The sequence below is a fragment of the Carcharodon carcharias genome, chromosome 2 (assembly GCF_017639515.1).
Source record: "Carcharodon carcharias isolate sCarCar2 chromosome 2, sCarCar2.pri, whole genome shotgun sequence".
NCBI classification, from domain to species: domain Eukaryota; kingdom Metazoa; phylum Chordata; class Chondrichthyes; order Lamniformes; family Lamnidae; genus Carcharodon; species Carcharodon carcharias.
In genome coordinates, this window is record NC_054468.1 from 42,390,811 (window position 1) to 42,416,509 (window position 25,699).

The window sequence follows — 25,699 nt, forward strand, 5'->3', positions numbered from 1 at the left end:
GGGTCCTGATGTGCATCTTCTGTCTTATGTCCAGTCTCCAACGATCCAGAGTCTAGAAGATTTAGGCCGTTGTGCAAAAAAAATCCTCATATCACCTCTGGTTCTTTTGCCAATCACCGTAGGTCTGTGTCCTCCGGTTACTGACCCTTCTGCCATTTTAAACAGCTTTTCATTTACTCCATCAAAGCTCTTCATGATCCTGAATCACTTTATCAAATCTCTTTTCCTCTGAATAGTCAAACTAGCTTCTCCAGTCTCTCAACATAACTAAGGACCATTATTCCTGGTATCATTCTAGTATATCTCTTCTTCACCCTCTCTATGACATTCTTCTGAAAGTGTGGTGCTCAAAATTGAGCAGAATACCCCAGCTGAAGCCTATTCAGTGTTTTATAGAGATTCAATAGAACTTCCTTGCTTTTCTATCTATTCCCCTATTAATAAAGCCAAGGATCCCAAATGCTTTTTTAACAACATTCTCAATTTGTTCTGCCCCTTGAACTATTTGTGCACATACGCCTCTGGGTCTCTCTGTTCCTGTGCCTCCTTTAAAATGTATTATCTCTCTTCATTCTTCCCACCAAAATGTATCACTTCACACTTCTCTTCATTAAATGTTCCTGCTCATTTCACCAATATGTCTGTGTCCTCCTGAAGTTTGTTACCATCCTCCCCATTATTTTTTAAGTTTCCAAATTCCATATCATCTGCAGGATTTGAAATTATGCCCTGTATACCCAAGTCCAAGTCCTTAATGCATATTGAAAAAGCAGTGCTTCTAATAGATGCAACCTTCAGTCTGAAAAACAACCATTCACCACTACTCTCTACTTTCTGCCCCTTGGCCAATTTTGTATCCAAGCTGCTACTGTCCCTTTAATCCATTAGATTTTCATTTTGTTAACATGTCTATTATATGTTACTTTGTTAAACACCCTTTTAAAGTCCATTAACGTAACATCAATCACACTATTCTCATCAATGCTCTCCAGTACTGTCAAAAATGTCAATTAAGTTAGTGAAACATGATTAGCCCTTATCAAATCCATGCTAACTTTCATTTATTAGTCCATACTTTTCCAAATACCAGTAAATTTTTTCTTGTATTATTCTCACTAAAAGTTTCCCCACCATCAGCATTAGGCAGACAGCCCTATAGTTGCTGGGCTTATCCCTCTCCCATTTTATAATCGGTGATGCAACATTTGCAATCGTCCAGTCCCCTGACACCAACAACATATCAAAGGAAGATTGTGGCTTTGCCTCTGCAATTTATAATTTCACTTCCCTCAGTGACCCAGGTGAATCCCATCAGGACCTGGTGACCTTCCTACTTTGAGAATTGCTAAGCCCCCCTCTGTATCTAATTTTATCATATCTAATATCACACCTGCCTCCTTTGCTGCAACATTGACAGCATCTTCTTTAGTAAAGACAGATCCAAAGCGCTCATTTAATAGCTCAGCCATGCCCCCTGGTTCCACAAGAAGATTTCCTTTTTGGTTCCTTATTGCCCTTACCCTTCCTTTTGACTACTGTTTTACATTTTGAGTTTATAAAAGATTTTTGGGTTTCCCTAGTAATCTAGTAAACCAGTAATCCATTCTCAAATTCTCCCTTTTCCCCCTCTCATTCCCTTTTTAGATTTCTTTTGTACATTCTTTATTTAGCTTGACTTTTTTACTGTACCATGAGGCTAACATTTGTCATAAGTCTCCTTTTTATAACCTTGAAATTCCTGCGGCCTATTCTGCTGAAATAAATGCAGCTGATCAGAATTCCAGGCTATCCTAGCTTCAAGCCAGGAATCCATCCAAAATTCCAGGGACAGTGTCATTTGAGGTGAACCACCAACGGTTTCTTTCCTGGCCTCGGAAGGTCTTACCAATCCACTTGAGGCCCAAGTTAGCCAAAGAAAAGAAACATTTTTTGAAATTCAGTGGCTCCAATTGGAGTAACTCTACTGTTCATGAAGATAATTGATCTATTTCAGGATCCCTGCTTTAATAAACAGTTGGAACCTTCACAGGGTCGACAAACCAGCAGTCAACTGGTATGCACTCTGATGATGCCTTTCAAAGCACCAAAAGGAGCAATTTTCCAGCAAAGCCCATAAACTCATTCATGACCTCTTGACATGGGGTTGTAGGGAGACCATGCCTAAACCCCCACGCCCCCTCTACTGCTGACCGGAATCTAGAGCAAGTCTGTCCTAAACATGGCAGAATTCTAGAAAATGTGGGTCCTGGTCCATTTTCCAAGCCCACAAGGTGGAAATCAGATTTACAACCAACCCAAAAATTTCAGTCAATGGACTGATTTTAACTTTGAAATTCCTGCAGCTCAATCTGCTAGGATAAATACAGCTGAGCAGAATTCCAAACTGTCCAAGTGGATGGGTTTTGAGTGAGTTAAAATCTTGCCCATTATATCCAAACATTTAAATAATAAGCCCAAATAATTCTTCAGCTGCCTTATTCCCATTTTTTAACTTACCACAATGAGGTCAACTCTGTGGTAGTTTGCATCTTACTTGAAAGGAAAATATAAATCAGAAGGGATGTAAACCAGGCTGCTGATTTGCTATCACCCATTATACAAATTAATTCTATTGTATGATGACTTGTAACTTTGGAAACAAACAGGGTTTTGATTAAACATACTATTAGTTGCATTTATAAGGGGATATAAGGGCTATTAGAGCCATTCCAGTGCAGTACCTTGTGAGTGCTGCCCCATTAGACGTGCTGTCTTTCAGATGAGACGTTAAACCAAGGTGCCCTCTGCTCTCTCAGGTGGATCCAAAGTATCCCATGGCACCATTTCAAAGAAGAGCAGAACAGGTATCCCTGGAGTCCTAGACAATATTTATCCCTCGACCAACATCTCTTAAAAAAAAGATTGGCTGGATCTTCCAAGCAGCGGCAATGAGCCGCTGTGCTCGAAAATTTCCCCAACTCGACGCTGCTGCACAATTCTTCCAGGGTCTTCTGATCCCAGCTTTCACCGAAATGCACAGTTCCCTCAGGGAACTCCAGGAGTAGGGTCGAGGTAAGATAGGACATGCCCCTTTTTTACAGTATCAGTTGCCATATGGTTTGTTTAATGCTAGTGAATGGTGAGTGGATGAATGGGTGAGTGGGTAAATGGGTAGGTGTGTAAGTGAGTAGATGGATTGATTGGGTGGGTAAGGTGGGTAAGATGGGTATGTGGTTAATGTGGGTGAGGTGAGTAGGTCAGTTGGGTGATAGGTAGAGTAGGGTAGTTGAGTTGGCACATAGTCGGTTTGGGGTTAGTTGGTTGGTCGGGTTGGAACGTGTGGGGTCGTCGGGCAGGGGTGTAGTGAAATCAGTTCAGAGACTAGTTGGGTGGTTGGGGGTAATTGAATTGGACCGGGGGGTAGTCAGGTCTAGTTAGGGATGAAGTTGGTGGTGTGGGGAGATCAGGGGTATATCAGGGTATTCAAAGGGGCAGTAATGGAGGATCAGTTGTTTAGTTACCCAGTATAAGATCTGCCTCAAGTCTCTGACTCTAACTCAGAGTCAGAAACATTCACAGAGGGTCCAGGGGACCAGGGGAATCAGCCCACATGAAGTTGAAAGTTCCCAGGCAGTTCCCATGTAGGTCTGTGCATCAGGATTTCCACAGATTCCCAATGCAAATCTTCAGTCATACATCTGGTCTCTGATGATTCAGAGACTGGACGTTTTGGCCCATTAGCTTGTCATTGTCACATTGCTATTTGTGGAAGTTGGCGTGGCGCAAATTAGCTTCCCCTTTTTCTACATTTCAACAGTGCCCACCCTTCCAAAGTACTTAATTTGTTATAAGGTGCTTTGGGACATCTTGAGTTTGTGAAAGGTACAATATAAGTACAAGCCTTTATTTTTTAGGTCTTGGGCCCAACTTTAGGTCTTAGGTCCCAACTTGGAAAGTTCTCACAGGCAGGAGTAATCCCAGCTGAATCTGAGCCTTGCCAGTATTCGGTCCAAATTAATTTGACAGCTGTAAAGAAAATTGTCATTTTTTTCCTATATTTCTGAGGGATAGTGTGAAGCAGGCTTATGGCGACAGTATGTAATCTTGTGTGTCTGACTAATTTAATTAAACTGAAGACAGCCAGACTGCAATGTTTAAATCATCAAAGGGTTAGGTAAAAGCAAGCATTTTGAAGTGGAGTTGAACAACTAAGATGGGCTACCAGTAGATAAAGCATGAATAGAAAATTGCATTAGGAGATAAATGAGGAGTTGATTTTTTTAGCTGTTGAATTTCAAAGGGAAATAAAAGGAAGTTTTACAACTGGCAAAGATCATAAATGGATAAAGCAACGTTAGTAAGTTTATTTTTCCCAAAAGTCGTGGCCATAAAGGGAACATGAAAGATTTTTATATTCTGGGAAAGGTAACTTCCAAAGAAAGTTAAGAACAATTGGTTTAAAGATGAAAGTGCAAAAAACATATTTAAGGAAAGGTTGAAAGCTGTATGAGGTAAGTGCCCATGTGATCTTGAAGAATGTGTACCTGTGAAGTAAGCAGCCTCTAGCCACCCTAGAGAAGTGTTTCAGAAAGCAAAGTTCCATTACAAGCTTTGGATTTCCACCATCATTTGAGAGTGAGAGAGAAGCCCCTGTGAAATACTTCCCCTATAGCAACAGTGGGTGCCTTGCTGTAATATTACTGGATTTTTTATAGATTAAAAATCTATAGGGAATGTTGTCTGGAAAAGGATGCTTATTTGAGTCTAGCTAAGTAAAAATCTCTTGGGAAATGTTTTAAAACTAAATTTAGCTGTGTAACTGTAATCTTGTGTGTTTAAGTTCTCTTTTCTTTTATTAATAAATGTTTTTATTTAATAAGTAAAATCTCTTAAAATGGTAGTGGAATCTTTAATTCTGACTTCAGTATGCATACCTTCTCGTAATTAACACAAATTGTCAATCATTGTGAAAGCTTGACCAAGTTTCCCTTTGGGATTTGGTCAGCCCGGCAATTACCACCTGCCATATCATAACACAGCTAATTCTGGAGCTAGTGTCAGTTAGGTGTGACTGACATGTCAGGAGTCTATGGCTGTGCTTCCCAAATGTTTTCCCTGGTGACCCCATTTTAATGCCTCAGACTTTGTGTGACCCCAGAGTGAAAACTGGAGGGGCGGAGATGGGGTGGGTGGGGGGATTGAGATATGTTCAGCTAGGGAGGGGTTTAAAATTGTTGGTTTTGCCCTGAAAAAAGCAAAGAACAACCATTTTACAGGCTGTGGTTGCAACAGCGATCGGACCTCAAGAGAGCAGACAATTAAGCCATACCCACCGACATATATATAAAAAATACATTTAAAGGGGCCTCGCAGCTGTCAAAACTCAGTACAAATTCTATAGCCATTGCTACCTCGGAGCTCGCAACACCAAAATCACATCTCGCAACAGCACTGGGTGTCATGACTAGGATTGCCAACCATCTAGGGTTGGCCTGGAGTCTCCAGCAATTGAAGATAAATCTCCAGGACACTACTATGTGCAACCCTGGAGAAAAATGACTGGAACATTAAAAAATGTCTTTTTTTTTGTAATTTTCTTTGAATATTTCTCTTTACCAGATATAAAAATATTGAAAGTGGGGGGAAAGAGCTGTTTGGATGACAGTCAAGCATCATCCAATTGGGTAATGAGTCTTCTTATTGGTGTAGGAAGGCTGTACGTCACAAGGATGAATGTTTTAGTCGACTGATGGTTGGCGTGTGGGGAAAATCCAGAAATACATTTAATCACAGATGGCAACCCTAGCCGCGACCCACAGTTTGGGAACCCCCCCCAGGTATTAATGCCTCACTTAATCCGATATATAATCAGCCATATGTCAGGCCATTTGAAATATGGGTCTTTTTCTGCAGTTCAATAGTGCATAATTGATTTTACCCATTACAAACTAAAGGACCTACTAAGTATAATAAATTACAAAGGGGTACATAACAGTAAATAAGTATCTCCTGCAAAAACAAGTCACCACAAAGGTTTGTTTTTCTCAGCAATAATAATCAATGATAACGGTTATCTTTTCCTTCAGATTGTTTAATTCTTAATTTGATGTTGTGGTATTTAATGTAAGCTAGCAAATTAACTATGGACTAATTTTTAATTGTTACACTGTCTCATTAGAACTGGTGTATGAAGAGAAGAATACAGTCCATCTACCTGCAGCTGCTTACTGACAAACATGCACCAGAACACTACAGGTATCGAAATAATTTTAACAAGCAGTCAAGTCAGAATTAACATTCATACCTAAACTGTATTTTTTCATGTGTTCTAGATATTGTCTTATCACAAAATTGTTCCAAATATTTTTCCTCACACCGAAGTGCTGACACAAACAAAAGTTAAATAAATTTTTGAAGATACTGAATGTGAATACCTCAAATCTGCAACATATAATGAACACATATTTGTCATTTGTTCTCTGGGTGTGAGTTCCACTGGTATGGCAATAAATACAGCTCATCCCTAGTTGCTTTGGAAAAATGGTACAGCTTTTTGCTGCATAGCAATTGTTTTTACAGCTGAATGGCTTATATGGCCATTTCAAAGACACTGGGAGTAAATAGGATATATCCTGATTTTATTTGATGATGTAAAATGGGTGATTGCATTGGGCAGCCCCTTTTACATTTCTCCCTTTTACATTTCTCCTTTTTAAAAATTTTTATTTTGTTCAAAGTTTCAAAACGTAATTTCCTTGTTTCATGAGAGGTCACTTATATCTCCAATAACCTCCAAATGCACCATTTTCCTTTCTTGCCAATTTTCCAGACAAGTGCTCCCATTGTGTAATAACTTCATCAATGTCCTTTCAGTCTCACTCACAGCCACCACCCTCTCATCCTACTACTGCTCCCTTGGGCATTGCCAGCAGATCAGCAGTCACTAACACTTCCTGCACTTCTGTCCATAACTTTAGTTCATACAAACATATGAAATAAGAGCAGAAGTAGGCCATTCAGCCCTTGAGCCTGCTCCACCATTCAATAAGGTCATGGCTGATCTGTATGTGTTTCGAGTTCCACCTTCCCATTTACCCCCGATAACCTTTGATTCTCTTGTCTAACAAGAATCTATCTACCCCTGCCTTAAAAATATTCAAAGACCCCGCCTCCACCACCTTCTGAGGCGGAGTTCCAAAGTCGCACAACCCTCAGAGAAAAAATTTCTCCTTATCTCTGTCCTTTAAGGTCGAACCCTAATTTTAAAACCATGCCTCTGTAAACAAGGGCCCTTACCCATCCATAATTTTAGTGAGGATGGGTAACATTGAGAGCCCGTTTTGAAGGAAGCCTAGTTAATGGTAGCAGAATTTTTCTCCTTTCTGAAATTTCCCCAACTAGTCCAACCTAAACTTTCAAGATTGGGATGTGAACCTTATCAGTTACATTATTATGGTAATTTGCTAAATAGTGCAGAAAGGCAATCTGCTAAGTGTACACTTATTTTGTTTTTTAGGTGAAGAATAAATGTTTTGTTTCTCAAGAACAATGCCAATGATCTGGAAAGAGGGCAGATCATTGGAGCAAACTTAAATGGATGATAGCAGTAATTTACAAGTAACGTCTACCTTCATCCATTTGCCTCTTATCAGACAGAAAGCTCAATTTCTATCTCTTGCTTGGTTTCAACTGTTTTTCCTCTGTTTCTTTCAGCTCTGCTATCTTGTTCTTTCTTTGCTGCCTTTAAAAAAAACAATCAATCCACTTAAGACTCTAGTGGAGTCATTTTTTTCCATTCCATGTGTCAGTTTGGAGCAATGGATTTTCTCTTCACTAACACTGCCAAACCATGGTGGCCATTTTCTAATTAAAAGCTGAGTGCAAAATGAAAGTTTTGTTTTTTGTCAGTCTCTTGAGCCCAAGACATTTGTGCCAGTTTAAATGTACATGATTCAATTCAAACCTTTACTAGATCAGGTGGATCCTGTTTTTTAATTTATTTCTAGCTATACTCCTATGTTGCCCTTCCAGCCTTCAAATTGTCCACAGCTGATTTCTATGCTTTTCCACAATAAGAACGTTTCTTCCAGAGCAGACCTGTTGAGTAAAATATCCTGTTTATTTGCTTTAAATTTTGAAATTGGGTCAAAGAATACTAAATCAGTACATTAGTGCACATAATTATTTCCCTGCCCATTTCTTTCTGAATTCTGAATTTCCCTTTAAATAGTGGGGAACTGTAAAACGAAATTCTTTAACCAGTAGTGTATTTCTTAACTATAGCCAATCTATACTCTATATACTTCATATTTCCTAAAATTATTTTCCACAGCACCTAAAACATACTTACTGTAAATAGCTTATTGGAACATGGAATGCTTAATACGGGTGGCTAAAACAAAATTTAAACCGGAAAAACGAAGTATTTAAAAAAGGAAGAATATAAAAGGATTCAGGGAAAGGGAGATGGGATTAGACAGTACAGTTCCAGCTGTAGAGCTCAAAAGACATTATGAGCCAAAGTTCTATGATTTCACAAACTAAAAATTCTCCTGCTCTTCTGAAGAATCAGAGAGAATGGTTCCACAGGCATTAGTTGCATTTCACTGTGTCACCTAAGTGACCATTCAACATCTGTGAGTCTAAAAAGTATGTCAGCAGAACTATTTGATTGTAGAGGACTGACACCAAACCCAAGCTCAATTCTCTTCCCATTCAATATCAACTTTTAACAGAGCTCACTGAATACAATCAGAACTGGGAACTTCTGCTTTTTTGCCCCCCTCCCACCTCCTCCACCCACCCTCCCAGCCTAGGAACACCAATGTCAATTGTAGTGCTTCAGTGCTGTGTAATTTAGCGCACAGACCAGTGACTGACTATAGGGTCTTCTGATCTATGTTTTGGCCAGGTATTTCTTTTACCAACTAACCCATAAGTAGTTGTTACTAAACATTATCCTGACATAATTATTGATTTATCAGAATAGGTTGCGTATCTTGCAAGTGGTAATCTTCCTTTTTATTTTAAACAGGGTTATTGGGAGTGTCTCCCAGTTTGATGAATTTGGAAGGGTATTCCACTGTCCTAAAAGAGCTCCAATGAATCCCGTTGAAAAGTGTTCAGTGTGGTGATTTCAGATTTACATTTTAATCTAAACAACAGTTTTATTTTTTTCCTTAATGTTTAATAAAATGTGGCCAGTTCTTTTTATCTTGATTGCATTTTTAATTTCTGCAATAAAAATAGCTGAATTCTTCTAAATGATTCACCTGGTATGCACACATTTGTGTAAGAGATTCAAATAAAAATCTTTCTCTTTTCACCATGCCTTCTTGTTACCAGTCTTAAACTACTTTAGGAAATCAATGTTTCATGATCGAGCTGTACTTCATGTTAACATAGCAAAATTGTGTTTCAAAGTATGCCAATTGTTAAAAATCAAACAGGATGTTTTAGACTGGTTGAATATTTGTGCACTTTATTAAAAGCTTATCGAAAAATGTCTTGCAAATAAAAAATGTATCATGTTAAGAAGTAATTGAGTTTCTTTTTCTTTAAGTCCATAGCAGAAAGTGGAATAAAATGCACCAAATTACTTGAGTTTATTAATTTTGTGATACGCAGTAAAACGAAAGTTATTCAGTCTACGACTTTTGTGATGAAATTGAAAATATGGCTAGTTGTTTTAATTTAATGTAATGAAATGATAACTATGTTATCTCTTTAAATGTAAGATGGCTGTAAATATCAACTTTATTTACTCATGCTGTTAAAGAAACTGTCATTGGTGCTTTGAAAAATTGTTTACTATTTCTATGTTTACACTTTACTTTGAAGTTAGACCATGGCTATTGATATTGTAAGAGAGCTTGCTTTCAACATCCTGACAAAATATGGTGAGGAAGCAGATGAATCCTTATCATCCTCCTCTAACTCCTCAACAAGGAGTCATGTGGGGTTTTCCTGTCAGTGTAGATTATGTGATGAAATAAGCTTGACTTGACTCACCAAACAGTTTTAACATTTCATCCAGTTCAAATCAAAAGGAATTTAATTTACTAACCCTTAGTTAACCCTGCTGTGTGAATGAAATAACACTTTGTTACTCAAGTATTAAGCAGGAAGACATGCACTGAACACTATTTATTCATTACAAATAACAACTTAAATTTAAAGCTGGGTACAGAAGCACTTAATAGACATGCATAAATATAATCAGAGTTACCTAACAGTTGAGTAGCAAAACATTAATGCACATAGTTACATAAGAGAAGCAAAAATCATGCAGCTAATTCAGTGTATCACCAAGTCATCACTAGCAGTAACCAGACTCTGAGGTTATAAATTTGTGAGAATAATTCTGTAAATAGCTGACAAATTAACACCTCACCTCAATGAATTTCGGGCTCGGCATGATACTGAACTCTTCTTCCGCCGTCTTCGTCTCCGGGCTCACTTCTTTGGGCAGGAGTCCTCTCCCAGTTCAACGGATCCTTTTACCCATCTCCAATATTCTCCCTCCACCTGGACCCCTCCCTCTGGATTCTTACCTTCTCTCGATCTTTTCATTGAGGGGACTCGAACTCAAGTTCTGTCGAAGGGTCATGAGGACTCGAAACGTCAACTCTTTTCTTCTCCGCCGATGCTGCCAGACCTGCTGAGTTTTTCCAGGTAATTCTGTTTTTGTTTTTGACAAATTAACAGCTCTGGACAGCCAAGCTATCACATAGCTCAATTCTACATGTGTGATGACCAATATTCAGGAATGACACAACCTCACCCTCAGGATTGGTGTGGTTGAGTCAATTTCCTTTCTTTCCTGGGATATGGCTGTTAGCTTTTGAAGTATTGATTCATGGTGGGGTGTCTTTTAGGGTGCTGTAGGTTGTAGATTTAGGAGATGCCACATGGGAGACTGGTCAGGAAAGTGAGATCTCATGGGATACAGGGGAGGGTGGCAGGCTGGATCCAAAATTGGCTCAGTGACAGGAAACAAAGTGTAGTGGTCGATGGATGTTTTTGTGAATGGATAATGGATTCCAATGGTGTTACACAGGGCTCAGTGTTGGGGCCCAAGCTGTTTGTTGTATATATTAATGATGTGGGAAGCATAATTGAGAAATTTGCGGGTGACGCAAAAATTGGCCTTGTAGTTGAGAGTAAAGAGGATAACTGTCAGCTCCAGAATAATATCAATGGTTTGGTTTAGTGGACAGAGAAGTGGCAAATGGAATTCAATCTGGAAAAGTGTGAGGTACTGCATTTGGGGTGGGCAAAAAATGCAAGGGAATACTCAATAAACAGGAAGTTATTGAGAGAGTTTGAGGAAGTGAGAGACCTTGGAGTGTAAATCCACGGGTCCTTGAAGGTGGCAGGTCAGGTAGACGTGTGTTCAAAAAGAATATGGAATGCTTTCCTTTACTGGGTAAGGTATTGAATATAAAAGCAGGGATGTAATGATGGGATTGTACAGAAGGCTGGTTAGGCCACAGCTAGAATTTTGTGTACAGTTCTGGTCACATCACAGGAAGGACATAATTGCTCTGGAGAGGGTACAGAGGAGATTTACAAGAACGTTACCAGGGCTTGAAAGTTGCAGCTATGAGGAGAGATTGGATAGGCTGGGGTTGCTTTCCTTAGAACAGAGGAGGCTAAGGGGTGACCTAATGGAGGTGTACAAAATTATGAGGGGCCTAAATAGGGTAGACAGGAAAGAATTGATTCCCCCAGCTGAGGTGTCAATTACCAGGGGCATACTTTTAAAGTGATTGTTAGAAGGATTAGAGGGGTCAAGAGGGAAAACTTTTTCACTGAGAGGGTGATGGGCATCTGGAATTCACTGCCTATGTTGGTGGTTGAGGCTGAAACGCTCAACTCATTTATAAGGTACCAGGATCTGCATCTGAAGTGTTGTAACCTGCAAGGCTACAGGCCAGGTGCTGGAAAGTGGGATTAAAATGAATGGCTAGTTTCCTTTTCCTCTTTTTGGCTGGTGCAGACATAATGGTCTGAATGGCCTCTTTCTGCACTGTAATTTTTCTATGGCTCTAAGAAGCCTTGGCAAATGGCTAAAATTCATCCAGTAGATAGTACACACTGCAACCACAGTACATGAAGGAAGTAGATGTCTTGGCTAGTAAATGAAATGCCAACCACATTAACTGCTTTGGCCTAGATGGTGTTGAGCGTCATCAGTGTTGATACAGCTGCACCCATCCAAACAAGACAGCATTCCATCACACCTCTGATTTGTGTCTTATAAATGGTGGAAAGGCTTTGAAGAGTTAGGAGCTAAGCCACTTACCACAAAATACCTAGCCTCTGCCCTATGCTAGTGGGCCTGGAATTTATATTACTGGCTCAGTAGAGTTTCTGGATATTCAAGGGTAAGGTTATAAGGAGTTTGTGTGAGAGTTTTACCATTGGCAGATGATGAGTATTAGGATTTGAGCAGAAAATGGGAAAGTAGGTTGCAAGAAAGACAAGATGATATAGGGGAGCTCATATCAGATTGAGAGGAGGAAGAATTACCTTGAGGAAATGAGAAGTATGGGAATTAAAATGGAATTTGAAATGATAAAAGTTCACTCAGTGCAGAGGCTAAGAGAATAGAGTGGGGAATATGTCTTAAAGAAAGTCAGCTGGGACCTGAGAGAAATGCAGAACAAGGGTTGTAAATTAAAAGCAGGATAAATAGGAAAGTATGAGGTACTGTAAGGAGGACAGATACTGGAAATATGGGTGAAAAGGGCAGGCAGTAAAGAATATAGCAAAGTTAGGAAGCTACTATAAGTGGAAAGAGGGACTGCTTGTAAGCCATGTTTCTATCAGTGTCAGACTATAAATCCAATTGTCCATGATGAGATTGTGGATGGCCAAAACTTTGTTTGCTAATGAGCAAATATTCTAGAGGGAAAACTGGCAGAGCTAATTATTGAACTGGTGCCAAGGTCCAAAGGTATAGTGATATTGTCACTGGACTAGTAATGTAGAGACCCAGGGTAAAGCTCTGGGCACCCAGGTCTGAACCCCAGCATGGCAGATGGTGAAATGTGAATCTAATAAAAATCTGCAATTAAAAGTCTGATGATGGCAATGAAACTATTGCTGATTGTCATAAAGACCCATCTGGTTCCCTAATGTCCCTTATGGAAGGAAATCTGCCATCCTTGCCTGGCCTACATGCGACTCCAGACCCACAGCAATGTGGTTGGCTCTCAATGCTCTCTGAACAAGAGCAATTAGGGACGGGCAATAAATGCTGGCCTAGCCAATGATGCCCACATCCCATGAATGAATTTTTAAAAAGCTGCACAGGATAAGGAGAGTCTTGGAGAGATTAACACCCAAAGTAGTCTGAGTGAGACAACTGGCTGGAGGAAAGGCTGGAGCAATTAGGATTGTTGCTTCTAAAAGAGGCAGTGACAGATGCCACAGTGGTGCTGGCAGAGAATGCTGAGGAAGATAACCAGAAGAATCATTGTCTTCATTGGGATTCTATGCTTAGATGATGTCAGGAGAAAAGCTAGGTGGAGGACTTGTGTTTTTCTTACTAGCACTCAATGCTAACTCCCTCTCCAGGACAAGTAGAAGTGTCCAGAGTTTGATTCAATGAACTATTCATTTGTGGCATCATTGTCACCATATTCCAGGTTGTGTGATGGTATTGAATTCCCAACCCATATGAATAGGCAATGGGCAAAATTAGTCTGCGACATGCAACATTTGTTGGTTTATAAACATTAGCAATTGTTAACTGACTCAGGTTGTGGTGGCTAGAGATATCAAAAAGTTCAAATCCAAGGAACAGTTGTTCCAGAAAAGTTCTGATTCATTGCCCTACCCAGGTTTTGGTTGGTACTTGGTTCACTACTAATTTATATCCAGCAACTTGATAGTTCAACACTTTATCATGATGTGCAACAATATGATTTCTCAACGTTAAAGGGTCCCTGGCCTGACACGTCCAGTGACTACGAAAGCAAAATACTGCAGATGCTACAAATCTGAAATAAGAACAAGATGCTGGAAAAACGCAGGAGGTCAGGCAGCATCTGTAGACAGAAACAGAGCTAACGTTTCAGCTCGATGATCTTTCATCAGAACTGAAGAACGATAAGCCAGTGATAGGGGGCAGGAAGAGCAAAGGTGAAGGTCTGTAATTGGGTGGAGACCAGGGGAGATTAAATAACAAAAGATTTCACGATGTAACAGCCAAAGAGGGTGGTAATGTATATAGTAAAGAAACAAAGGTTGTATCCAAATGAGGCATGAATGACTACATAAAAACCATCTGAATGCAACAGAAGCGATAAAGAAACAAGACAAGACCAACCTCCAAAAAAATAGAAAAAACAAATAAAACAAGATGGTGGCAGAGGTTATGATATAAAGTTGTTTAACTTCGTGTTGAATCCCGAAGCTATAGAGTGCCGAGTCGAAAGGCAAGGTGCTGTTCCTGAAGCTTGCATTGAGCCTCACTTGAATACTGTAGCAGACCATGGGTAGAAAGGTCCAAGTGGGAGCGTGGAGAATTAAAACGTTCTTATGTCCAATAGCTGTCCTGATATTGTTGACTAAGCAGCTATGTTTCCAGCCTTCACTGCATGAGTCCTCCCCTAACATAGAATAAGAGCGAGCGCGGTTAAAACAGAGGCCGTTCCGCGCGCCGGGGATTTAAATTTAAATCTCCGAATCACGAGACGCTGCCAACGGCTGTACCTCATGAATAAAGTGCGGCGAAGGGGTTACGTCACTAGATCGACAGTAGAGCGAGCAAATAAGAACCCAGATTGGTGAAGGGGGCGGGCCCATGCACGTGTTGCCCCGGCCAATAGACGCAAAGCGGAGGCGCCCAGTTCTCCTCTGAAAGAGGGACTGAGGCAAAGGGGCCTGGGTGCAGGTGAGTTATTTAAAAACGTGCGAGTCATGGATGCTGCAGGAGTAGCTGGCTGGGGGCAGCGATTCCAGGCTCTCTGCTAAGTGCGCTGTTATGAACCCCTGGCTTTTCTAGTCATCAGCACGTTAACCAGTTGTCAGAATAATAGGTCTGGGCCTAGAGCAGCAAGCGTCAAACACGTTGTTCTTTTTGTTTGTGTGTGCTTTAAAGGATAGAACCCTTCCTCTTCGCGGTTATATTAAATATTTCGTGACTTCTCTTCTGGTAAAGATGTGTCCTGTTGTTCACCTGTTTATTGCTCGATATGAGCGGAGAGAATCCCTAAAAATCTTACATCGGGTTTAAAACTGTGATGATCTATAGAGCTAGGATTGAACTGAAGTGCAAACGAGTACAATACATACCAGAACTCATGCACCCGTTTTTGTCACTAGAGCTAATCAGGTTCTTCTGCTTGCACTTGACGAACCAACTTTGGTACTCAGTTGAAGTCGTGATCGTTTTTCTTTGAAAAGTAGGTATTTACCCAAATGAATCGTCAGCATCTATTTCATAAAAGGTAAAAAAAAACGTAATTGGATTTTTTTGAACAATTAGGCAAGAGAAAACGAGGGCAGTACAGTGATGAATTGTGCATGTACTGTAAGGAGGTCTTGGATAAATTGCCACATAACAGAATTATGACAAAGGTCCAGCTATGTAGCGTTAGGGGTCAAGTTGCAAAATGCTGTGTCAGTGTTAAGGGAGGATTTTTATCAGGGATGCTGTTATTTTACCATATAGCTAAATGATTTGGACTCAAAGTTTGAAGCATTGTGTCAAAAATTGCAGATAACACCAAATTGGGAATGTGGAGTATTGCACCAAAATACAGGAAGAGATAAGCAGGCTTGCATTGTTGGTAAATACTGTATAGCCAGATGATTCACTTTAGCAGAAACATAAGAAGTTCAATTACTCTTTGGAAGGTAAATAACTAAATAAGGTAGATGAGCAAAGAGATCCAGGAATACAGATACAGTACATAAATCACTGACAGCAGTACAAGTTGATGAGGATGCAAACAAAGCTCTAGTGTTCATTTCTGGAGGAATATATTACAGAAGGAGGTGATGTTAAATTTATGTAGAACATTAGTTCAAATTCATGGTCTCCAAAGTATATTGAAATTCTAGGAAAAGTGCAAATAATGTTTACAAGAATGTTACCAGAATGGAGAGGATTCAACTGAGGAGCAATTGATCAAGCTGGAGTTCTTCTTTTCCCTCAGACTAAGACAATACTTGGGGGCCTTTAAAATTATGAAGGGGTTTGATAGGATGGTAAAATGTTGGTAAAACCAAAGCCATCCCTTCAGTTATCAATTCCAACACTCCTCTGCTGCAGTTTCTTCCAATAATCTGATTGAATCTATGCAGCACTCCCTTCAAGGCTAATATTCCTTCCTAGGGGCTGGTGCTTGCACTACTCTCAGTTCTCTGTTCAGGTGGTTTACTAACCGAATGTCTGACTCAATCCTGAGCAAACCTTTAAACCTCTGATCAGGGAGACTAGATGTTTTCTCCCCAGGCATTGCCAGATTATGCTACTAACTCTCTTTCACCAACTAAACCCAAATTCATGTTTGTTATCACCTGACAGGTTCTTGTTATCCGATCAATCTCATTTAAAACTTACAGTTGATATAGCTATTTATGGAAGAGCTTTCCAAATGGCTGCTATCCTTTGTGGGTGCAAGTGTTTCCTGATTTCACTCTTGAAGGGGTCTGTCTCTAATTTTTAAACTATGGCCTCAGTCTTAGACATCCCAATGACCAGAAATAGTTTCTCTATCTATCCTATCTTTTCCCTCAAATGTCTTGAAACTTTGATCAAATCACACTTTAAATTTCTAAATTCCAGGGAATACAACCCTAGTTTGTTGAATCTCTCCTTGTAGTTTAACCAATGGAGACTAGGTATCATTCTGGTAAACCCAAGCTGCATTGCCTCCAAGGCTAATGTATCCTTCCTAAGAGGTGGTGCTCACAACTGCTCACAGAACTCCAGGTGTGGAATAATCAGGGCTTTATATGGCTGAAGCATGACCTCTACACTATTTTAGATATAAATACCAGTGTTCCATTAGCCTTTTTGATTATTTTCTATGCCTATTCATGCTATTTTAATGAAATATGTACCTGGATTTCTTCACTCCAAGTCTTTCTGAACCTCCACTGTTGCTAGCTTTTCTCCATTTTTAAAAGTACCCTATTTTATCCTTTTTAGGTCCAAAATGGATGACTTCACATTTACCTACATTTGGGAAGAACTGTGGCAAATGGATTTCATTTATTTAGTCTATCAATATCTCACTCTATTTTTATGCTTCTATCTAAACTGCTTAGAATGCCACCTACCTTTGTCTCATCAGCAAATTTGGATACGAGGCTTTCTATCATATCTAGGCCATTATTATATAAGGTGAATAGTTAAGGCCCAGAAACAAGCCCGTGTGTCACATCACTAGTCACATCCTGCCAGTTAGACTTCCTGCCAGTTATTCCAACTCCATGTCTCCTGCCGATCGATCAGCCATTTTCCTAATTAGATCAATTTGCCTTCAATTCCACAAGCTTCAACTTTTGTTCATAGTATCTTTTGATGAACTTTAGCATCCATAGACATTTCTCTGTACGCTACTTTAGTCACCTCTTCAAAAATTCTAATCAGGTTTGTCAGGAAGACCTACCTTTACAAATCAATGCTGACCCTGTGATCAGCTGAAAATTTTCAAGATGTTCAGTTACCTTACTACTACTTACAGATTCTGGTAATTTTCTGACAACAGATGTTAGGCTCACTGGTCTCTTAATCTGCTGCTTTTCCCCTCTCACCTTAAGTAGCCAGTAATATATGCACTTTTCCAATCTAAAGGAGCAGTTCCTGAATCAAGAGGACTTTGGGACAACATTTAATGTTGTCTCACCTCTTGAAACTTGAGTTATTAGTTTTTTTTGGAAAGTAGAGCTCTTGCTTCTCAGGTATAAGCTTGTTCATGTATCATAAAATATTTTTTCAACAGCACCCCCCCCCCCCCAACCAACACACCCCCCCCCACCCCACCCCCAAACGACCTTCTGTCGGTTTACCCATGAACAGACTTGCCCAGTTTACTGTGGACAGTCTCTGCCTCATCACATTGAATTAGCCTTAGCTAAATCTAGCCTTGGTTAAATCTAGAATCTTCATAGCTGATTTGCGTTTCTCCCTTTCAAACATTACTTTGAATTCCTTCATATTATGATTGCTATTAGATAAATGCTCATGCACTGTTTGACTCAACTAAATCTGAAAATTACTAAATTTAATATGGTATGTCATTTTACTGCTTCCAGGACACATTGAGCAGAATTTTATGGACAACTACCAACAGGTTTGCAAGTTGGGGGCTGTAAAATTCTGTGGGTGTCCTTCCAGCTGCCTACCTTCCTGTCCCCAAACTGGCCAAGATTTTGTGGTGGGGGAAGGGGGGTGCTGACAAGGCCTAGGGAGGTCCTCCTGCCTTCACCCAAATTGAGGCTCTTAAGTGGCCAATTAATGGTTACATAAGGACAGCTGCAATTTGTAGGTCTGTAAGGGATGGTCAGGAATAGGGTGGGATAGGAGTGAGGTGCAGCCCAGCAAGTTAGCCAGCTGGGCCTTGGGCAGCTACAGGGGGGTGTCTTCCTTGCATCCCCCTTTCCCAGTCAGGGACCACCCCCACAACCACTGGCCTCCTCTTCTGGCTCCATTGAGAGACCCTGGATTTACCTGCATTCTGGGCTCATGTCATTTTTATCTGTGGGACTTGCTGTAGTCCCAACAGTGGACACCACTCCCAGTGACGCTAATGGGACCAGAGAGTTGGTGGCCAATAAGATGTCTGAGGTGACACTTCCTCCTCAGGTAAGGGTGAAAGACCTGTCTCTAACCGATAAATGCTCCACAGAATGCTAAATGTCTGCAAGGCAGCCATCGGTGGTGAGATTGTGTTCCCCCTGAACTTTTCAATGGTGGGGCAAGAAACCCTGACACCAGAAGTTTTCTGCAACAACAGCCAGAAACTTAACCCAGGCACACTCAATAAATTCACCAACTTTCTGGCATGTGCTAATCTGTTTATTGCAATCTATATGAAAGTTAAAATCCTACATTAAAATCACTCTGCTTTTGTTATATGCTAGTCTACAGTCCACATTTATGCAAACTACCACTTCACAGCCAATGCCACAACACCCATTTAGGTCTTCAATCCTTTTGCGTTTTTTAATTCCACCCCTGAAGTCCCCACTGCCTGCTTAGTTCTCTTTATATCCTCTCCTACCATTGAAATAATTTCATTCTTAATCACTAAATGATTTTCCTGATCTTTCCTGTACCTATAACCGGGTATATTTGGTCCTTGCTCCTGACTGTCTTGTAGCCATGTTTCAGTAATGGCTGCCATGTATTGCCCTCCAAGTTGAATTTAAGAGGCATCATGCTGATTTAAAAATTGAAAACTGATGGTAGAACCTTGCGCATTAGAGAAGAAACGCAATTGAAGCAGTGGCTACATTGGATGAGATTGGAATGGAACCAGGAGAGCAGTGCTATAAAAATGAACTGTTGTGGAAAGAGCCAAAAACGGAATGAGCCAACAGTGGTAAAGAGGCCTAAGAGGGACTGGAAAACATTGATGCAGTTACAAAAGATGTAAATGCATGTTGAACATGACTGTGGTCAGTGGTAGGTCAGAAGATAAATTGGTGGGGATTCAAACCGGGAGGGTAGTTGTGTAGTTAAATGATCAGCTCAAGGACCTTGGCAGCATAGGGCAGGATGGAGATAGGGTGTTGGGTCAAAAGAGTTTAGTTGAAGGGCAAAGTTAAAAATGGTGGCCCAGAAAAGGACATTTCTCTTTGAGCTGTCTGCTGCCTTCAATTTTTGTCATTTCTTCCCCACTACAATTCATCTGTATGGAATGCACATTCCTGCCTCTTCCAATTGGTCAGAATCTTCCTGGTCCTTTGGAGATGGGAGACAGGGAAAGAAGTGGAAAACCCTGTTGTGATGGCTCTCTGATGTGACCCTGCTTCTGGATATGCTTCATCCCATGGATGAGCTGTCACTGGATTCATCAATCAAGGGTCATTTTCTGACAATGAAATTTTTCCAATGTTGCATAGGCACAATCTGGTCAGCCATCATTTGAATGGCAGAACAGGCTCGAGGGGCCAAGAAGCCTACTCCTGCTCCTATTTCTTATGAGCTACAACGTGGAAAAATCAGCTGGCAATTGGATTGACCCCCTGATTGTTACCAAATGTCTCCTATGATGGAATTTGACGGAATGGATCTAAGTAAATTTTTTTAATGAAGAAAAGATCCAAACATTTGAAGGTGTAAGTTAGTAGGAAAAACAAGTTGGATGGAACCTTTTCACCAAAGGAGTCTTGGACATGAATTATTTTCTGAAAAAGGCCATTATAGTGGACGTATAAAGTGTTCAAGGAGCAATTTTTTTTGGTGACAGGAGATTGAGAAATGTGGTTGAGAAAGTGGTTAGTTGGGGTTGATCTAAGAAAAGAAAAACTTGCATTTATACAAGCAGACATTCCAAGTCAATTTAAGTTCAATGAAATACTTTTGAAGTGCAGTCACTGTTTAAGAAGGGGTGGGATTATTGGGCCTTATACATTTCTTGCAAAAAAAAACTATGTTGCACAGCATACTAGAAGCAAAAAGCTGGTAGACAGTGTATTCTTTCAGGAAATATAAAACTGCAGAGGATAGAAAATCTACATTTGTAACATTAGCACACTGTTTCAATATCTGCTTTCTAAATTTATATACATAGTAGCAGTAAATATTTTGTCTAATGAAGAACCAGATTGCACCGTATTGCTAGTATGTATTAAAAGATAGAAAAGCCAAAGGACTATAGCAAAAATAATGGAGTTTTAAATTGAACAAGATTTGAGGGCAGCTTAAAAGTATCTATCCATGGAATTTATTGAAACAATATTTATCAAACTCTAGATTCTGTTTAAAGATAGAGATTTGTTAGCATTATTGATGCAAAGGTCTGACTTAATTAATTTAACATAATCTGTGCTATCATTTGCCACTTTGACTTTGTCAATATTAGTCATTACTGAACACCTTTGTTAAAAATTCAAAGAAACACAAGGAAAAGTGATTATTTTTATATAATTGACCACACTTTTGGGAAGATGAGGAAAGCATAATAACAAAAGTTCTTTGAATAGTTTTTCTTCATGGCTGCATTAAAAATTGCAAACAAATGGGATTGGCAGTTCCTGCTTTTAAGCCGCACAAGTGTTTTATATTTCTTCCAACAAACAAAAACACACAAAAAAAATTTACAGCTATGAACTCTGCTTATTACAGTACCATTACCACAAGAACAAATTAATTGCTCATTTGTGAGAACTGCAATAATTGGGGAGGAAATTTTACTTTAAAAATAAATCACCTAGAAGCATTTTATACATATATTTTGCAAATAGACAGTACTCTCCTTTTTCACCTTCCCACCCCCAGACTTTTCATCCTCATTACGTGCCCCTGTTGGTAAGTTGGTATTTTTGGTTTCACTGGCAAAGCCTTCTAATGTTCTGCTCAACCCATATTGGAATGACACCAAGTCAGTGTGAACATTGCCAACAATCAGAAAAATGCCTCAATATGTCCTTCACTAGGTGTGAGATCATTGTAGTCATGAGAGATATAATTAGGGGGTCAATTTGACTTGTCTTACCTCATAGATCCAAAATGAAGAGAAACTTGCATTTACTCATAATGTCCTGTAACTCAAAAATGAAGGCTGATACTCTTAAGTGCAGTACTGAGGGAGCGTTGCATTATTGGAGGTGCTGTCTTTCGAATGAGATGTTAAACCAATGCCCCATCGGCATGTTTGGGTGGATGTGAAAGATCCCATAGCACTATTACATAGGAAGGAACTGTGTTCCCGGCGTCTTGACTGATGTTTATTCCTCTAACAACATCACTAAACCCATTATCTGGTCACTATCACGTTGCTCTTTCTGGGAGCTTTCTAGTGGCAAATTGGCTGCCATGTTTCCTACATGACGGTAATGACTTTGTTTCAAAAGTACTTCATTGGCTGTAAAGTGATCAGTAGTGTGAGAAGTGCAACATAAATGAAGGCCGGTCTTTTTTTTCAGTCTGTTGGATGAGGCTAAGCATTTTACCACTTCCTGTCTACTAGAAAGCGTTCCAGGGTGAAGATGTATATCCTGTGATCTGTCTTAAGTGTCCTTTTCAGCTATTTTAATCAGTTCTGCTGTTCTAGATCCTTGAGTAGTGTTCCAAAATAACTGTAGTTATGCTTTTTTAGTACCATGTGAAGTTCTAGGCTAACGGTTTCTCCAATCCTTCCATATAACTGAACCCTCATTATTTGTTCCACTGCTTCCTTGGCTTGTCTGCTTCCCTTTTGTCTTAGGGAGACAAAGTGAACACTGTATTCAAGGTTGAATCTGACCAAAGCACTGTACCGTTCTGGCATGATGCATTCTAATTGAACTCAAGTGACTCAGCAGTATAACTAAGTATCCTGTTTGCTGCACTTATTTCTGTTCCACTTTTAAGTGCCAACTTACTGAGTCACGAATTCCTGTCAATTTCACTGGTAACTATTTTGCACCATCCACAGTATACTTGTCATATCCATATTTTCTAACAGCATGTAGTACCTTACACTTGATTGTTTTGAAAAATTCCCATTTGTGAATTTTATCTACTTTTATAGGTCCCTGGCTGCTTTTTCTTACTTCCTCCTTCATTTATTACTCTTTGCAAATTTATCTAGTTTACAAGGATTTCAAAATCCAAGCCATTACCGTAAATTAGAAACAGTAGGGGCCCCAGCACTGATCCCTGGGCACTCTATCCAGTATCTCCATCCACCTTGATAAAATTCCCTCAAGTAAAGGGTTATTTCTTTCCCCCAGTCAGTTCCTTTTTCACATAATTTGGTTTTCCAGTGGTTCTCTTGGGATGTCACTTATACAAGAAAGTCAAGATCAGTCAAGCAACATATTTCCCTTCTTAATCTAAATTTGGAATTATTTCTTGTACAATCAACTGATATTTTCCATTTGATGTAATGTTTGAGTTTTTCATTATTGCAAGAATAACTGGGACAGAGCCAGGCAGCCCAGAGAAGCTATATAGATAACACGCTGCTTCAGTATGTTTTCTTTATGCAAAATATTCTCTGATTTGGCACCAGTGCAACCTAAAAATACTGACTTTTTTTGTTTTACAGGGAACCACCTTTGTGCAATGGCAGGAGAATCAAAACCTACAAGTAATCCTTTGGAACAGTTCATTTTGTTGTCTAGAAATGCCAAAGGTCCAGCATTAACGACCCTTATCAGCCAAGTGTTAGAGGCTCCAGGAGTTTTTGTTTTTGGTGAACTTCTGGAAACACCAAATATACAGGAGGTAAGAAAGATTGCAATGCAGAATTTTTTTTAAACATTCTCCCTATTGCTATGAATCTTTGCCAAATTTAAAATACAGAAAACCTAAGTAATTTTAAGAAGCTTCTCTCTAGAGTCTTGAGATGTGCTATTTGCTAACTAATTTGAAACATTAAGCATTTTACTATGTGAAATGAACATAAATAAATGTGAAGGTACACTGAGTAATGTGAGTTCGTTTTTGTAGTTTTCCTATTAGAATAAGATTTGAAATTTTAATAGTCGATCACCATGAGGCATTGTAATTGGCTTCAGCGATCCCAGGCTAAAGAGAGACGAGAGAAGCTGGGATTGTTCTCTTCAGAGCAGATAAAGTTATGGGGAGATTTAGCAGTTTGTCAAAATAATGAAGTGTTTTGACAGAGTAAATAGAATCCATTTCCACTGGCACGAAGACCCTGATTTAAAGTAATTGACAAAAGAACCATTTTGGAGACGAGAATTTTTTTTTTGCTGTGAGTTATGATCGGAAAGGATGGTGGAAACAGATTCGATTATAACTTTCAAAAGGGAATTGGATAAATACTTGATAACATAAAATTTGCAGGGCATGGGAGTGGGACTAATTGAATAACTGTTGCAAAGAGCCAGGAGAGGTATGATGAGTTGAATTATCTCCTTCTGGGCCATATGATTCTCGAGGAAAAAAAATCAGATGGTATTGTTGCCCCGCTAGCTTTCCTGTAGAAAAATACAATGCTTGTATATGGATGTTCAGTTTCAACAAAATCAGACTGACTTCTGATGCTCAAAAGATGGAATAGCTTGCTAACACTCACTGCCTACGCTCATGGAGAGAAATTGGTCCCTTTTGCACCCAATTTCTAGGTTTAAATAGGAGTGGGGGACAAATTTCTAGTTATGATCTCCCATACCTGATCAACCCAGAGGGGTGATAGCTGCCCATTACACTTCTGCATGCCCAGGGCATCTGCCTGAGACAGATGTTAGGCCTATTCTAATCAGGGGCTTAATGTATATCTTAAGGCCCACTGCCAAATTTGACAGCAAGAGCAGAGGGCTACAGAGGCATAAGCAGACATCCTTGAGGGGACTTTTGGAGGCTGCCAAAGAAGAGGTAAGTTTTTTTTGTGATACCCTTGTTCAAAAAGGGTGCAAGAATAAGCCCAGCAGCCACAGGTTACTTGGCTTAACTTTGATGAAAAGGAAGCTTTTAAAAGCGATAACTCAGGACAAAATTATTGTCACTCAGGCAAATGTAGGTTAATTAAGGAAAACCTGCATAGATTTCTTAAGGGAAAATTGTGTTTAACTAACTTGAGTATTGCTGACAGAAAGAACATGTGTACACATTGTGCTTGTTTCAGCTGAACCAAATAAGTGACAGCCATTTGCTGACTCATCCCTCAGGGAAATGCCTTGAGCAATTATGGTCAAGCTGCTTGGTTTAAACTTCAAAAAATGTTTGTCAGTCACCATCACTAGTCCATTCTCCGTGGCATCGCCTCTACCGATTGGAGTCTACTTGCCAACCAATCAGCACTCCCTTATCAGTATAAATTGTTGTTTCCACCTTATATTGGTATTCTTGAAAAGTGTCCTGATGAGTGCAAGACAAAAAGCTTCAACGTGTCTTTTTTTTTTCAGCAATTCTCGAGTTCTGCACTACCAAATGTCTATTACCTAACTTGCTTGAGTTTTTTTGAAGTAACAGAGAGGGTAGATGAAGGTAATGAGATTTTATTGGACTTTCAGAAGACATTTGATATTCTCTGGAGTTTACAAGAATGTGGAGATGATCTCATTGAAACATTCAAGATTATGAAGGGGCTTGATAGGGTAGATACTGAGAATTTGTTTCTTCTAGCTGGGAAATCTGGAAAAAGGGGGCAAACTTCCAGGATTTAGGACTGAGATGAGAAATTTCTTCACTGAAAGGGTTCTGAATCTTTGGAATTCTCTACTCAGGAGGGTTGTGGATGCCCCATCTTTGAATATATTTAAGGCTGAGATTTTTGGTGTCTCAGGGAATTGTGGGATATGGGGAGCAGATGAGAAAGTGGAGTTGAAGCCAAAGATCAGCCATGATCATATTGTGTGGAGCAGGCTCGACTGCCATACGGTCATTTCCTGCTCCTATTTCTTATAAAGTGCTGCAGAACAGATTTGTGAGCAAAGCTAAAGCTCACGGAGTAAGAGTGACAGTAGAACATGGATACAAAATTGGCTGAGTGAAGGAAACAGTAATGGTGAATGATTGTTTTCAGACTAGAAGAATGTTGATAGTGGAGTTCCCCAGGGATCCATGTTAGGACCCCTG

The 25,699-nt window shown here is 39.7% G+C and overlaps 2 protein-coding genes across 7 annotated transcripts in view; both read left to right on the forward strand.

The window, feature by feature from the left end:
* LOC121272638 (endothelin-converting enzyme-like 1) overlaps positions 1-9,469 on the forward strand; it is a 101,627-nt gene extending 92,158 nt beyond the window's left edge. The window contains exons 16-17 of the mRNA XM_041179330.1: positions 6,158-6,234; positions 9,014-9,469. Of these exons, the coding sequence (XP_041035264.1) occupies positions 6,158-6,234; positions 9,014-9,113 (177 nt within the window). The 3' untranslated portion in view covers positions 9,114-9,469. The remainder of the gene's footprint in view (positions 1-6,157; positions 6,235-9,013) is intronic.
* A 5,345-nt stretch (positions 9,470-14,814) lies between these two features.
* cops7a (COP9 constitutive photomorphogenic homolog subunit 7A) overlaps positions 14,815-25,699 on the forward strand; it is a 41,267-nt gene continuing 30,382 nt past the window's right edge. For 2 of the 6 annotated variants that reach the window (XM_041175534.1, XM_041175539.1), the window contains exon 1: positions 23,202-23,380. Coding sequence is in view for 4 of the 6 variants with exons in the window: in XM_041175514.1 (XP_041031448.1) it covers positions 23,219-23,380 (162 nt within the window). In the remaining 2 variants the exon portion in view is untranslated. Of the gene's footprint in view, positions 14,885-15,315; positions 15,441-23,201; positions 23,381-25,699 lie in introns of those variants that run through there. The other 4 variants (XM_041175521.1, XM_041175529.1, XM_041175506.1 and 1 more) reach the window with 4 other exon arrangements.